The sequence below is a fragment of the Pristiophorus japonicus genome, chromosome 13 (assembly GCF_044704955.1).
Source record: "Pristiophorus japonicus isolate sPriJap1 chromosome 13, sPriJap1.hap1, whole genome shotgun sequence".
Classification (NCBI taxonomy): domain Eukaryota; kingdom Metazoa; phylum Chordata; class Chondrichthyes; family Pristiophoridae; genus Pristiophorus; species Pristiophorus japonicus.
Genome location: NC_091989.1, coordinates 80,643,927 through 80,658,004, shown reverse-complemented (window position 1 = coordinate 80,658,004; position 14,078 = coordinate 80,643,927). Strand labels below are relative to the sequence as shown.

General features: G+C 50.8%; 1 protein-coding gene across 1 annotated transcript in view; it reads left to right on the top strand.

Annotated features, from left to right (window-relative positions):
* Positions 1 to 14,078, top strand: part of LOC139278130 (dynein axonemal heavy chain 3-like) — a 485,560-nt gene that overhangs the window by 466,433 nt on the left and 5,049 nt on the right. Inside the window, exon 66 of the mRNA XM_070896786.1 lies at positions 9,029 to 9,139. Coding sequence (XP_070752887.1) covers positions 9,029 to 9,139 — 111 coding nt within the window. The remainder of the gene's footprint in view (positions 1 to 9,028; positions 9,140 to 14,078) is intronic.

The following is a 14,078-nucleotide window of genomic DNA, read 5'->3' as shown; positions in this document are numbered from 1 at the left end:
GCTGGCGGAAGAAATATGTCACCAGCGCACGCCACCTAGGAGGGGGCGCAACGTAAAGATATCTCTGCAGGGTCTGAAAGTCGCTAGCTGGGTGCTGACGCACACCAACGACTGACCGCCCTCCCTAAGCAGGAGACTCAAATCCGCAGCAGAGACCCAGTGCTTCCTGTTGTTCCAGAAGAAGTCCACCAGCTTCTTCTGTATCACAACTCTTTTGGAGAAAAAACATAATTAAACATTAAATCAAGAGCCCCCTAATCTGGGGGACACTCCAAAAACTTAGCAATGCCCTTTTTTTTGTGGTTTTTTTTGTGTTTTTTATGTTTATTTGGGTTTTTTTTGGGGGCACAAAAAGCATGAATATATACAAGTGCCCCCTATAAAAGGGAAGGGGGACACTAAAACCGGAAATTAAAACAAATTAAACTTTAAAACATATAAAATCAAATTAAAATTTGGTTGCCGGGGGTAACGATGCACTCCAGGCCCTACGGTGCCCACCTCTCGCGGAAGGCCGCAAGCGTACCGGTGGACACCGCATGCTCCATCTCCAGGGATACCCTGACCCGGATGTAAGCACGGAAGAGAGGCAGGCAGTCAGGCTGAACGACCCCCTCGACCGCCCGCTGCCTGGACCGGCTGATGGCACCCTTGGCCGTGCCCAGGAGCAGTCCTACGAGGAGGCCCTCGGACCTACCCGCTCCCCTCCACACAGGGTGCCCAAAGATCAGGAGTGTGGGACTGAAGTACAGCCAGAAATTGAGGAGCAGCCCCTTTAAATAATAAAACAGGGGCTGCAACCTCGCACACTCCATAAAAACATGGAACACGGACTCTTCCAGACCGCAGAATTTGCAGGCGACCTGGGAGCCCGTGAACCGGTTTAAAAATTTATTGCATGGGACTGCTCCGTGCACCACCCTCCAGGCCAAGTCCCCGATGAATAGTGGGAGGACTCCCACGTAGAGTGCCCTCCATCAGGGACACCCGCCTCCTCCGGACGGCAAGATGGTACGCCATGGCATGTCCGGACGGCAAGCGAGGATGGCAAAGTTGAGAGTGTGCAGGAGCAGCCTGTACAGGAAACCTTCCCGCGCAGAACTGAAAGGCATGGAGGTGATTTCCCCGAGGCGGCTCAAGTTGTGAGGCGCCGGCTCCCGAGGGAGGTTCTGGGGTTTGGCACCGATGAAGAATTCCGTCCGGACGGGGGTCAGTTCGGACGGGATCTCCCCACGTGCTTGAGCCTCCTCGACACACCTAACGGAGTCAGGGCCCAGAGCTGTTTTTAGCGATTCGATGCCATCGGCCTCGCGGCAGACGTCGGCCGAATTTAGGCGCCGCACCAGCATGTCTGGCGCCATCCAGCCCGCTCCTCCGCCATCGAGCAGGTCCCTGACCCTGGTCACCTCGCCAGCTACAGCCCTCTCGTCCGACTGCCACCTAAAACCTCGGTCGTGGAGGTATGGATTCCCGAGCAGCGGCTCCTGCAGGACAGCCACCACTCCAGCCGGTGGAGAGCTGCGCTTGGTGGAGACTTTGTTCCAGACCCTGGTGAGTTCCTTGTAAAAGACAGGCAGCCCCTGGACAGCGGTCCTGATGCCCCCCAAGCTCACAAACAGTCGTAGTTGAGGCTGTGCTGCTGGCGGAAGAAATATGTCGCCAGCGCACGCCACCTAGGAGGGGGCTCGACGTAAAAGTATCTCTGCAGGGTCTGAAGACGGCAAGTCGCTAGCTGGGCGCTGACGCACACCAATGACTGACCGTCCTCCCTAAGCGGGAGACTCAAGACCGCGGCAGAGACCCAGTGCTTCCTGTTGTTCCAGAAGAAGTCTACCAGCTTCTTCTGTATCACAACTCTTTTTGGGGAGTACAAATAAACATTAGATCGAGTGCCCCCCGATCTGGGGGACACTCCAGACACTTATAACAGCCCTCTTTTTTGTTTTTTTTTGTTTTTTTTTGTATTTTTGTAGGGTTTTTTGTGTGTTTTTTTTTAGGGCATTAAAATTCAATATTTTACAAGTGCCCCCTATAAAAGTGGAGGGGGACACTAAAACCCCGGCAATTAAAACAAATTGAACTTTAAATCATAAAATCAAATTAAAATTTGGTTGCCGGGGGTGATGATGCACTCTAGTCCCTCCGGCGCCCACCTCTCGCGGAAGGCCGCGAGCGTACCGGTGGACACCGCGTGCTCCATCTCTAGGGACACCCTGGCGCGGATGTACGCGCGGAAGAGAGGCAGGCAGTCAGGCTGAACGACCCCCTCGACCGCCTGCTGATGGCACCCTTGGCCATGCCCAGGAGCAGTCCTACGAGGACCTACCCGCTCCCCTCCGCACAGGGTGCCCAAAGATCAGGAGTGTAGGACTGAAGTGCAACCAGAAATTGAGGAGCAGCCCCTTTAAATAATAAAACAGGGGCTGTAACCTCGCACACTCCATAAAAACATGGAACACGGACTCTTCCAGACCGCAGAAATTGCAAGCGGCCTGGGAGCCCGTGAACCGACTTAATAATTGATTGCACGGGACTGCTCCGTGCACCACCCTCCAGGCCAAGTCCCCGATGAATAGTGGGAGGACTCCCACGTAGAGTGCCCTCCATCAGGGACCCCCGCCTCCTCCGGACGGCAAGATGGTACGCCATGGCGTGTCCGGACAACAGGCGAGGATGGCAAAGTTGAGAGTGTGCAGGAGCAGCCCGTACAGGAAACCTCTCCGCGCAGAACTGAAAGGCACGGAGGGGATTTCCCCGAGGCGGCTCAAGTTGTGAGGCGCCGGCTCCCGAGGGAGGTTCTGGGGTTTGGCGCCGATGAGGAATTCCGTCCGGACGGGGGTCAGTTCGGATGGGATCTCCCCATGTGCTTGAGCCTCCTCGACACACCTAACGGAGTCAGGGCCCAGAACTGTTTTTAGCGATTCGATGCCATAGGCCGCGCGGCGGACGTCGGCCGAATTTAGGCGCCGCGCCAGCATGTCTGGCGCCATCCAGCCCGCTCCTCCACCATCGAGCAGGTCCCTGACCCTGGTCATCTCGCCAGCCACAGCCCTCTCGTCCGACTGCCACCTAAAACCTCGGTCGTGGAGGTACAGATTCCCGAGCAGCGGCTCCTGCAGGACAGCCACCACTCCAGCCGGGGGAGAGCTGCGCTTGGTGGAGACTTTGTTCCAGACCCTGGTGAGTTCCTTATAAAAGACAGGCAGCCCCTGGACGGCGGTCCTGACGCCCCCCAAGCTCACAAACAGGAGCTGCGTGTCGTAGTTGAGGCTGTGCTCCTGGCGGAAGAAATACGTCGCCAGTGCACGCCAGCTAGGAGGGGGCTCAACGTAAAGGTATCTCTGCAGGGTCTGAAGACGGCAAGTCGCTAGCTGGGCGCTGACGCACACCAACGACTGACCGCCCTCCCTAAGCGGGAGACTCAAGACCGCGGCAGAGACCCAATGCTTCCTGTTGTTCCAGAAGAAGTCTACCAGCTTCTTCTGTATCACAAACCTGAGAGCATACTGACAGGTGCAAACATTACACCCGCCTGACACGCAGTCAGCATTAAGCTCACTTACTCAGATTCCATAAGTTTGGCATGACTCCGCTGGTCACCAACCCACTCTGCCACGAGAGACATCCCACATCCATCTACATAGTGACTCTTTCAGCAGGAGGAGCCCTTCAGCCTATCCAGCCCACCCATCCTCCGCATCCTTTGGTGTATTTCTTAATAATCCTGATTTTCCACTGACCCAATCCCCTGCTCCCGCCCCATACCCCCGTTCCCGACACGTCCCCCTCGTTCCCGACATGTCCTCCCGCTCCCAACACATTCCCCCCTGCTCCCGACCCATCCCCCCCACTCCCAACACGCCCCCCCCCCTTCCCGACCTGTCCCCCCGCTCCCAACCCGTACCCCCGGTCCCAACCTGTCCCCCCCGTTCCCGACCCGTCCCCCCAGTTCCCGACCTGTCCCCCCCGTTCCCGACACGTCTCGCTCCTGACCCAGAAAGGAAATGGAACACATTATTTTGCACTTCATTTGCTTTCGGGGCGGTAACCCCAACATAGCGAGCGGGGCAGTCCCTCCGCGCCTGGCGCAGAATGTCCCGCCTCCCGGATGTTACCGCCCCCAAACAGGGCACAACGGAATTTCACCCCCGCCCCCCCCATCTTCAAAACCAGGAAACATGTCAAACTAGAATAAAAAGGTTTCAATTTTCCTAGCTTGATGTTCGATATAAATTGATGCTTTTTATATGTGTATGTGAGAGAGACCCACACAAGTAAATGTTTGTAGCGCTGTAACACAGCGAGCCTGTTCACATAGCCTGAAGGAAAACAGCAAAGTCAAAACACACTTCCCACGACGCGGTGCCTGCCCACAGAATGTGGGACTTTGCACAGATATTTAAACAGAAATCAATTCAGGATTTCAAGGATAATTTTTAGTTTTGTTTCAGTAGTGTGTAGAGAGGGGATGTTATTGTCGTGTACTTTAGTTTTATATTATTAAACCGAGCGTGCACATCCAAACCATACAATCTGAGAGTAGTTAGGGCTGGATTTTCAGCTTTGCTGATTTCATAGAAACATAGAAACATAGAAAATAGGTGCAGGAGTAGGCCATTCAGCCCTTCTAGCCTGCACCGCCATTCAATGAGTTCATGGCTGAACATGCAACTTCAGTACCCCATTCCTGCTTTCTCGCCATATCCCTTGATCTCCCTAGTAGTAAGGACTTCATCTAACTCCTTTTTGAATATATTTAGTGAATTGGCCTCAACAACATTCTGTGGTAGAGAATTCCACAGGTTCACCACTCTCTGGGTGAAGAAGTTTCTCCTCATCTCGGTCCTAAATGGCTTATCCCTTATCCTTAGACTGTGACCCCTGGTTCTGGACTTCCCCAACATTAGGAACATTCTTCCTGCACCTAACCTGTCTGAACCCATCAGAATTTGAAACGTTTCTATGAGGTCCCCTCTCATTCTTCTGAACTCCAGTGAATACAAGCCCAGTTGATCCAGTCTTTCTTGATATGTCAATCCCGCCGTCCTGGGAATCAGTCTGGTGAACCCTTCGCTGCACTCCCTCAATAGCAAGAATGTCCTTCCTCAAGTTAGGAGACCAAAACTGTACACAATACTCCAGGTGTGGCCTCACCAAGGCCCTGTACAACTGTAGCATCACCTCCCTGCCCCTGTAGTCAAATCCCCTCGCTATGAAGGCCAACATGCCAATTTCGGGGTGGTAATGGCGGCGGAGAGGTGAAGTTAGTGCCCGGGAACAGTTTGCGCCTCAGTCAGTAACATTGGGCAGCGAGGCCCTGAGTGTGGGGCAGAGCGCTAAGGGGGGGGTGTTAGGATGGGAAACTCCCGAGCTAAAGACACCTGGGGGTGGGGAAGATAAACCTGAAAAACATTCCCAACACATTGCCCTCGCCACTACAACATAAATGGCAAAAAAAATTAAACGATAAATCAATCACACTTACCTTAGGACGGCGTTACTCACCTCTGTGCAGTCGCTATTGTTGGACCGCCCTGATTTCCCCGGTGGTCACTGCGGGGCGCGCTGCGGGGCGCACGGGTTGGGCGGGAATCACAAACCGCACCGCCGCAAAACCGGCCCCAAAACCCCGCGCGGGGCGCTGGAGGCTGGCCGCCCGCCCACAACACCTCACCGCCGGCATTGCCGCCACTCCGGGGTGAAATACGGAATGCAAAGGACCGGAAGATCCAACCCTTCGATTTTTTTCATAATTTTTGCAAGTTTCATGGGAGCACACTATTTAGAAAACTCTATTTTTACTTTCAGTTAAATTCTGAAAATTAAATTAATTGCTCATGGTACAATATCCTCTAGAGAAATAGAAGGCCAGAAAGATAGACGGATAGGAAATATTCACTTTAATTACTTGGGAAGTTGTATAAGAAAGTTAAATAAAGCGAACATCTATCAGATTTCTGCGACCTATTCTGACCTTTCAACTCAAAAATGTACAACATAACCAACAATATAATGCATCTACAACAAGGAAAATAGATTTATCTGTTATCGGTTTAAATCAGGTCTGAATAATATATTTTAATCCTGGAAATTAATGTTGAATGTAAGGCTGGGAATCTCTATCTGAAGTTCGACAACATTACTTGTAGGAGTGTTAGACCTTTACTAAGTATCACAACAAGAAGTTGTGTACATAGGGCCTAATGAATTTGGATGGAAAAAAAAAACAAAATGCTGTTATATGAAATAAGTCCAAGTACCAGTTTAATTAAAAGGTTTCGGGGCAAAATTTGCGGGGCGGTAAGTTTTAGCATTTTGAAAAGTTAACGCCTGGCAAGACGGGCTGAAAATTGTGGAATATTGGGCATTTTCGCCTGGGAAATGAAGGGAAGTGCTAATGGCCTCAGGGTGGCGCTAATGGCCTCAGGGGGCGCTAATGGCCTCAGTGGGGTGCTAATGGCCTCAGAGGAGTGCTAATGGCCTCAGTGGGGTGCTAATGGCCTCAGAGGAGTGCTAATGGCCTCAGTGGGGTGCTAATGGCCTCAGAGGAGTGCTAATAGCCTCAGAGGAGTGCTAATGGCCTCAGTGGGGTGCTAATGGCCTCAGTGGGGTGCTAATGACCTCAGGGGGGTGCTAATGGCCTCAGTGGGGTGCTAATGGCCTCAGGGGGGTGCTAATGGCCTCAGGGGGGCACTGCTGCTGCGCTATTACCAGAGCTGCACTTAATTTCAGCTGCCTTTCATTCAGCAATAATCAGCCTCCTGCTCATTCCAGTTCTTAAAGGGGTTGACGTTTCAGCAGCACCTGGTCATTTTCATCATTCCTGGACTTCACTGAGAGCTGGAAGGGAGTTCTGAGATGGCTGCTCCAAATGCTCTTAGAAGGGCCATTGGGTTCAATGACCTGCCATCGGAGACATTGTTGGGGGCAGTGGAGAGACGGAGGGATGCACTGTTCCCTCCTCTGGGAGAAGGCCAATGCTGCAGGTTTTTAGGGCCATGTAGGCAGAGGTGGCTGCAGAGTTTGTTGGCCAGCACCGTGGCCCACAGAAGCCCCACACACTCCAATACAGAGTACTATCATTTGTAAAAAGCAAGTATATAAGGCAAAAATAATAATAGCAGAATAAAAACGAACAGATCACGTGGGAAGTGATGTAAAATTACACAACGCACACCACCACTTCAACCCGCAGAGTCAGTCCCTGTCCTTCACAGTCTGTTACAGCAAGACCTGGGCCATTGAGCTCAGCATTATCACTCACTCGTTTCCCAGGTGTTTGAGGTACTGAAGCTTCAGGATTAGTCCATCCAGTGACTGAAATCTCTCATTAAATGAAATCAGTTTTGTTGCTCTCTGATCAGCTCACCAGCGAGCTCACAGTTGTAAAACTGATGGGATTTCCCATTTTACAAAGCAGCAGAGAGAGTGGGGACACAGCACTGCCCCGAGGTATCGCATGTCACACAGGAAATGCACACGCGTGTCACTGTCACATGCCAACTACAACAGGCTCCATGGTCCCTCATCTCTTGACTCGATCAACGAGCAAATTCTCTAAAAGGTTTTTACTGTTTGGTGGAGATATTCCCAAAGAGTTGGTTCAAAAAGCAGCATTAACAGGGTGAGACACTATGGAGGCAAAATTCCCCTGAGCCCCGATTCAGGGTGGTAAGCAGCTGGGGTCGGGGTTTTTTGCGCCCGGCGCTGAATTGGGCTTACCGCCCCTTAAAGGAAGCGGAGGGCAATCTCCCGTGCTCCATTTCCTTCAGGGGCAGGTCCCAGGGCGCTACTGGGGCGCTCTGGGAAGCGCTGCCCGGATGCGCCGCGTAGTGCTGACATGCTGCAACACCCCACTTCGTCAATTAAAGGAGCGGACCACTGTGCACTCTGCACGCACTCTGCATGGCCTCCACTGGGCCAGTAGGGCAGCATGTGGACCCAGCCTGTAGCCTGACACCCACAATGGAGTGCCAAGATGCACGATGGCGGCCTGGACCACGCTAGCAAGCCGACAGCGGAGCCGACCCGAGAGCCGGCAAACCACTTAAAATGGCGGCGCGGAGCGCTGGCGCCCTCCCCTTTAAGTCCTGCCCGCGAGCGGACGTCGGTCGGCTTCGCGACCCATGAGGCTCACGTTGACATTCGTTCGTGCCAGCCTTGTGGGCCGCGGGGCAATGTCCCCCACGGGGCGGTAAGTGGTCGGGGCAGCGGGGTGAGGTGTCAATCCGCAAGGCGATGATGTCATCACCAATGGCGCGGCGGCCTGGGACACGGCGACGCCATGGCAGCGCCTCCGCAAACTCACGGCCAATTTCTGGGAACCAGTAACACCCCCTCCGTCCCGCCCCCGGGAGTCTCTTCAGCCCCATTAGTGCCCCCCCAAAAGGCACTAACAGGCCTCTAAAAAAGGGACAATTTCGGCCCCTATGAATGTAAGAAAAAGAAAGACTTGCATTTATATAGCGCCTTCCATAACCTCAAAAAGTCCGCAAAGCTCTTTACAGCCAGAGAAGTATTTTTTGAAGTCTAGTCACTCAGGCTGTGGGCACAGCTGGCAAGACCAGTATTTATTGCCCATTCCTAATGAAGAACAGGCGGGATCCAGTTAGTACACAGCAAGGTCCCACAAAGAGCAATGAAATATTTGACTAAATAAGCTGTTTTTAGGGGTTGGTTCAGGGATAAATATTGGCCAGGCCAGGAGAATTCCTCTGGTGTTCTTCCAAATAGTACCATGGGATCTTTTACATCCTGCTGAGAGTACAGATGGGTCCTCAGTTTAATATCTCATCTGAAATACAGCACTTCTGACAGTGCGGCACTCCCTCAGTACTGACAAGGTCGATTGGTGGATGATTAGAGTGGCAAATGCTCAATGTTCTCGTCCAGTACATGTGCACCTGTATTTTGTGATGGGACTTAAAGCCAAACATATATTTAAACATGGAATGGTACAGGCATTATCCAAAAAAAGTCTTGTGATAGTTTGTGACTATATATATCATTATTTTATTTTTAACTTTAGGTGGATGGAGTTTACATTAAAGGTCTTTACATGGAAGGAGCGAAATGGGATCGGAAGAGGCACGTGATTGGAGAATCCCTTCCCAAAGTGCTCTACGACAATCTACCAATTGTATCCTGGCCTGTGATTGTTTGAATCACGTTTGTAGATGCATTGCAGAGTTCAGTTAAGACAAACTAATGCGCCAATATTGTTTTTCGTTCTCAGGATGTGGGCGTCGCTGGCAAGACCAGTATTTATTGCCCATTCCTAATTGCCCTTGAGAAGGTGGTGGTGAGCTGCCTTCTTGAACCGTGTGGTAAAGGTGCTCCCACAATGCTGTTAGGGAGGGTTTTGACCCGGCGACGATGAAGGAATGGCGATACATGTCCAAGTCAGGATGGTGTGTGACTTGGAGGGGAACTTGTAGTTGATGGTGCTCCCAAGTACCTGCTGCCCTTTTCCTTTTAGGTGGTGGAGGTTGCTGGTTTGGGAAATGCTGTCGAAGAAGTCTTCGAAGGTGTGGATATTTAAGCCAGTGGATGGGGTACCAATCAAGTAGACAGTTTTGTCCTGGATGATGTTGAGTTTCTTGAGTGTTGTTGGAGCTGCAGCCATTTAGACAAGCAGAGAGTATTCCATCGCACTCCTGACTTGTGCCTTGTAAGATAGTTGAGAGGCTTTGGGGAGTCAGGAGATGAGCCATTCACTGCAGAATACCCAGCCTCTGACCTGCTCTAGTAGCCACGGCGTTTTATGTGGCTGGTCCAGTTCAGTTTCTGGACAATGGTGACCCCCAGGATGTTGGTGGTAGGGATTCGGTGATGGCGATGTTATTGTTTGTCAAGGGGAGGTGGTTAGACTCTCTTATTGAAAATGTTCATTGCCTGGCACTCTGTTGAATGCTGCCTTGATGTCGAGGGCAGTCACTCTCACCTCACCTCTGGAATTCAGTTGTTCTGTCCATGTTTGCACCAAGGCTGTAATGAGGTCTGGAGCCAAGTGGTCCTGGCGGAACCCAAACTGGGCATCGGTGAGCAGGTTATTGGTGAATAAGTGCCACTTGATAGCACTGTTAAGGACTCATTCCATCATTTTGCTGATGATTGAGAGTAAACTGATAGGACGCTAATTGGCCAGTCAGATTTGTCCTATTTTTTGTGCCCAGGATGTACCTGGGCTATTCGCTATATTGTCGGATAGATTCCTGTGTAGTAGCTGTACTGGAACAGTTTGGCCAGAGTTATGGCTAGTTCCAGAGCACAAGTATTCAGCACTACAACCAGGATGTTGTCGTGACCTGAAACATTTGTCACACCCAGCGCACTCGGCCATTTCCTGATACCACGTGGAGTGAGTCGAATCGACTGAAGGCTGGCATCAGTGATGGTGGGACCTCAGGAGGAGGGAGAGATGGATCAACTACTTCTGGTTGAAGATGGTTGTGAGTGCTTCAGCCTTTTCTTTTGCACTCAAGTACTGGGCTCCGCCAACGTTGAGGATGAGGATTTTCAGTGAGCCTCCTCCTCCCATTAGTTGTTTAATCATCCACCACCATTCATGATTGGATGTGGCAGGACTGCAGAGCATTACTCTGATTCTGTTGGGAAGTCTTGCTTCTGTTCACACCTGGAGTACTGCGTACAGTTTTGGTCTCCTTATTTAAGGAGAGATACACTTGCATTGAAGGCAGTTCAGAGAAAGTTCATAAGGTTGATTCCTGAGATGAAGGGATTGGCTTATGAAGAAAGGTTGAGCAGGTTGGGCCTCTACTCATTGGAGTTTAGAAGAATGAGAGGTGATCTTATTGAAATGTATAAAATTCTGAGGGGGCTGGACAGGGTAGATGCAGAGAGGAAGTTTCCCCTCGAGGGGGAATCTAGAACTAGGGGGCATAGTTTCAGAATAAGGGGTCGCCCATTTAAAACGGAGATGAGGAGGAATTTCTTCTCTCAGAGGGTCGTGAATCTTTGGAATTTTCTACTTCAGATCTGTGGAGGCAGAGCCATTGAATATATTTAAGGTGGAGATAGACAGATTTCTGAACGCTAAGGGAGTGAAGGGTTATGGGAAGCGGGCAGGGAAGTGGAGTTGAGGCCCAGATCAGATCAGCCGTGATCTTACAGACTTGAGGGACCAAATGGCCTACTCCTGTTCCTATTTCTTATGCTCTTATGTTCTCATGATTAGTTGGCTGTGTGATGGCTTAGCTCTGTCGATAGCATGCTGCTTCTGCTGCTTTGCATGCATGTAGTCCTGTGTTTCAGCTTCATGAGGATGGCATCTTATTTTTAGGTACGCCTGGTGCTGCTCCTGGCATGCTCGTCATTGAACCCGGGTTGCTCCCCTGGTTTGATGGTAATGGTAGAGTGAAGGATATGCCGAGCCATGGGATTACAGATTGTGGTGGAATATAATTCTGCTGCTGCTGATGGCAATGTCATGAATGCCCAGTTTTGAGCTCCTAGATCTGCTTTTCATTCATCCAATTTAGAATAGTGGTCATCCCACACAACACGGTGGAGAGTGTCCTCAGTGTGAAGACAGGACTTGGTTTCCACAAGGACTGTGCGGTGATCACTGCTACCAATGCCGTCATGGACAGATGCATCTGTGACAGGTAGATTGGTGAGGACGAGGTCAAGTAGGTTTTTCCCTTGTGCTGGTTCTCTCACCACCTGCTGCAGGCCCAGTCTGGCAGCTATGTCCTTCAGGACTCAGCCAGCTTGGTCAGTAGTGGTGCTACTGTTGGTGATGGACATTGAAGTTCCCCTCCCAGAGTACATTCTGTGCCCTTGCTACTTGTGATATATTTATGACATCACAAACGCACACGACACACAAGATTGCTCTACAGGAACTTGTCATTACACTTTTATTGTTATACGTCAGCAGTTGCATTACTATAGTAGTCCACCAGGTGGAGCAGTACCACTAGCTGGCGCTCTCTATTAACCTACTCTCATTGCTTCCTCCAAGTAGTGTTCAACATGGAGCAGTATTGATTCATCATCTGAGGGAGGGCGGGAGGTGGTATTAAGCAGGAGGTATCCTTGTCCATGTTTGACCTGAAGGCATGAGACTTCATGGGGTCAAGCATCAATATTGAGGACTCCCAGGGCCACTCCCTCCAAACTTGGGGCTATACCACTATGCCCCCACCTCTGGTGGGTCTGCGCTGCCAGTGAGACAGTACATACCCTGGGATGGTGGTGGAGGAGTCTGGGATGCTGGCTGATAATGACAAGGAACAAAAACTGACACTGCGTCGCATTGTAACAGTCAATATTCAGCAGAGTGGGTGGTTGTGTTGTCACTGCACTAACCTTGAAGTGACAGGTAGCACACAATCCGTTACGATCAGCCTACGGTTTCCGCTGACAGGTCACAATGCTGCAGTAGTCACCTCCCACCGTTTACTCCGTCCATCCCTGTAACTCTCGCTAGATGATGGCATCGCATCATTTACTTTAATTTTCCTCACAGCCCCTCAGCAGTCAGTCTGTAAACCCTTTTCACCTTGAGAATCCTGCCAGCATGAATCTGTAAATATATGATGATTCTGTGTGTTCATATCATCACTTTTATTGACTGTGTCAGTTCAAGAGAATGCTGAAGAATTATCAAGCACCAATTCTAAACTATGATAATCTTCACCCTTTCAGAGGATCTTGATATGTTTGCACCAAAATAAAATGCTTGATAGAGAATTTCCAATCTCTGAGAATCCTGTCAATGCTACAACATTCTCTGGGTCCATACATTTGTACAGCAGTATTTGATCTCGTTGGTCAGACATGCATGTGCAATTCTGGGTCTATAGCTACAGTTTGTAACATGGCAATTTGCTAAGCATTGCCGGGTGAGAGGCTGATGGCAGACGATCGAATCGAATCCCACCCCTTAGTCCAGTGTTAACGGGACAGCAACAGCCTCACAATGGGCTCAGTGTCCTTACCACCCTGACTACACCGCCACCATTTTGAAAGGGGCCTAGCACCAGGGGACCAAACTTGGTGAAGGCCAAGTCCCGCCCAAGTCCCGCCCAAAAGGCCACCGAGAGACCGGGCGGCACTTTGGGCGGGAAATTGATGAAAATAATTTAAAAGTTGGGCTGGCGGCAAATAAGAATATAAGAACATAAGAATTAGGAACAGGAGTAGGCCATCTAGCCCCTCGAGCCTGCTCCGTCATTCAACAAGATCATGGCTGATCTGGCCGTGGACTCAGCTCCACTTACCCGCCCGCTCCCCATAACCCTTAATTCCCTTATTGGTTAAAAATCTATCTATCTGTGATTTGAATATATTCAATGAACGACGTACGCCATCAAACTGGGCGGGAGCAGGCGGGAGCGGGCGGGAAGGAGCTCCCAATCTCTGCGGCAAAGGCTCTTGTCGCTGAAGTGCCGCCGAGAATGGAGTCGGGCCCAGGGAGGGTCGAAGACGTTCAAATAAAAATGATTGGAAATAAAAGTTACCCGGAAGACCTTCAGGGAACCCAGTGAGGTAAGTTGCTGTGAAAAGAAATTTATTCAAATGTTCACTAACCTTTTTTTTCCAGTTTTATAACCTTACCAGCCTCCTTGCAGCAGTCCCTCCCCCTGACTCCCGCCGACTCCCACCCACACCAATCTGCCATCTCGATGGGCAGGAGCTCAGTTGCATCACTCTGCCGTCCGCTGACGTGAGCAGGCAGTTCCCAGCGGCTGTCCCCTCCCGCCCACTCCAAGCCAAGTGCCAAGGCACCCGGCAGCTTCAGGCGAAAGGTTATGTTAAACATGTTTCGAACCTTGGGCTAGGCCACACTTCGAATACGGTGCACAATTCTCGTCTCCTTTTTGTAAAAGGGATATAAGAGGCACTGGTGAAGGTGCAAGAAAGATTCACGAGAATGATACCAGAACTGAGAGGATATATTTACCTGGAAAGGTTAAGCAGGCTATGGCTCTTTTCTGTAGAAAAAGAGAAGGCTGAGGACCTGATAGGGGGCTTTAAGATTATGAAGGGGTTTGATAGGGTAGATGTAGAGAAGGTGTTTCTCCACTTGTGGGGGAGACCAAAATAAGAGG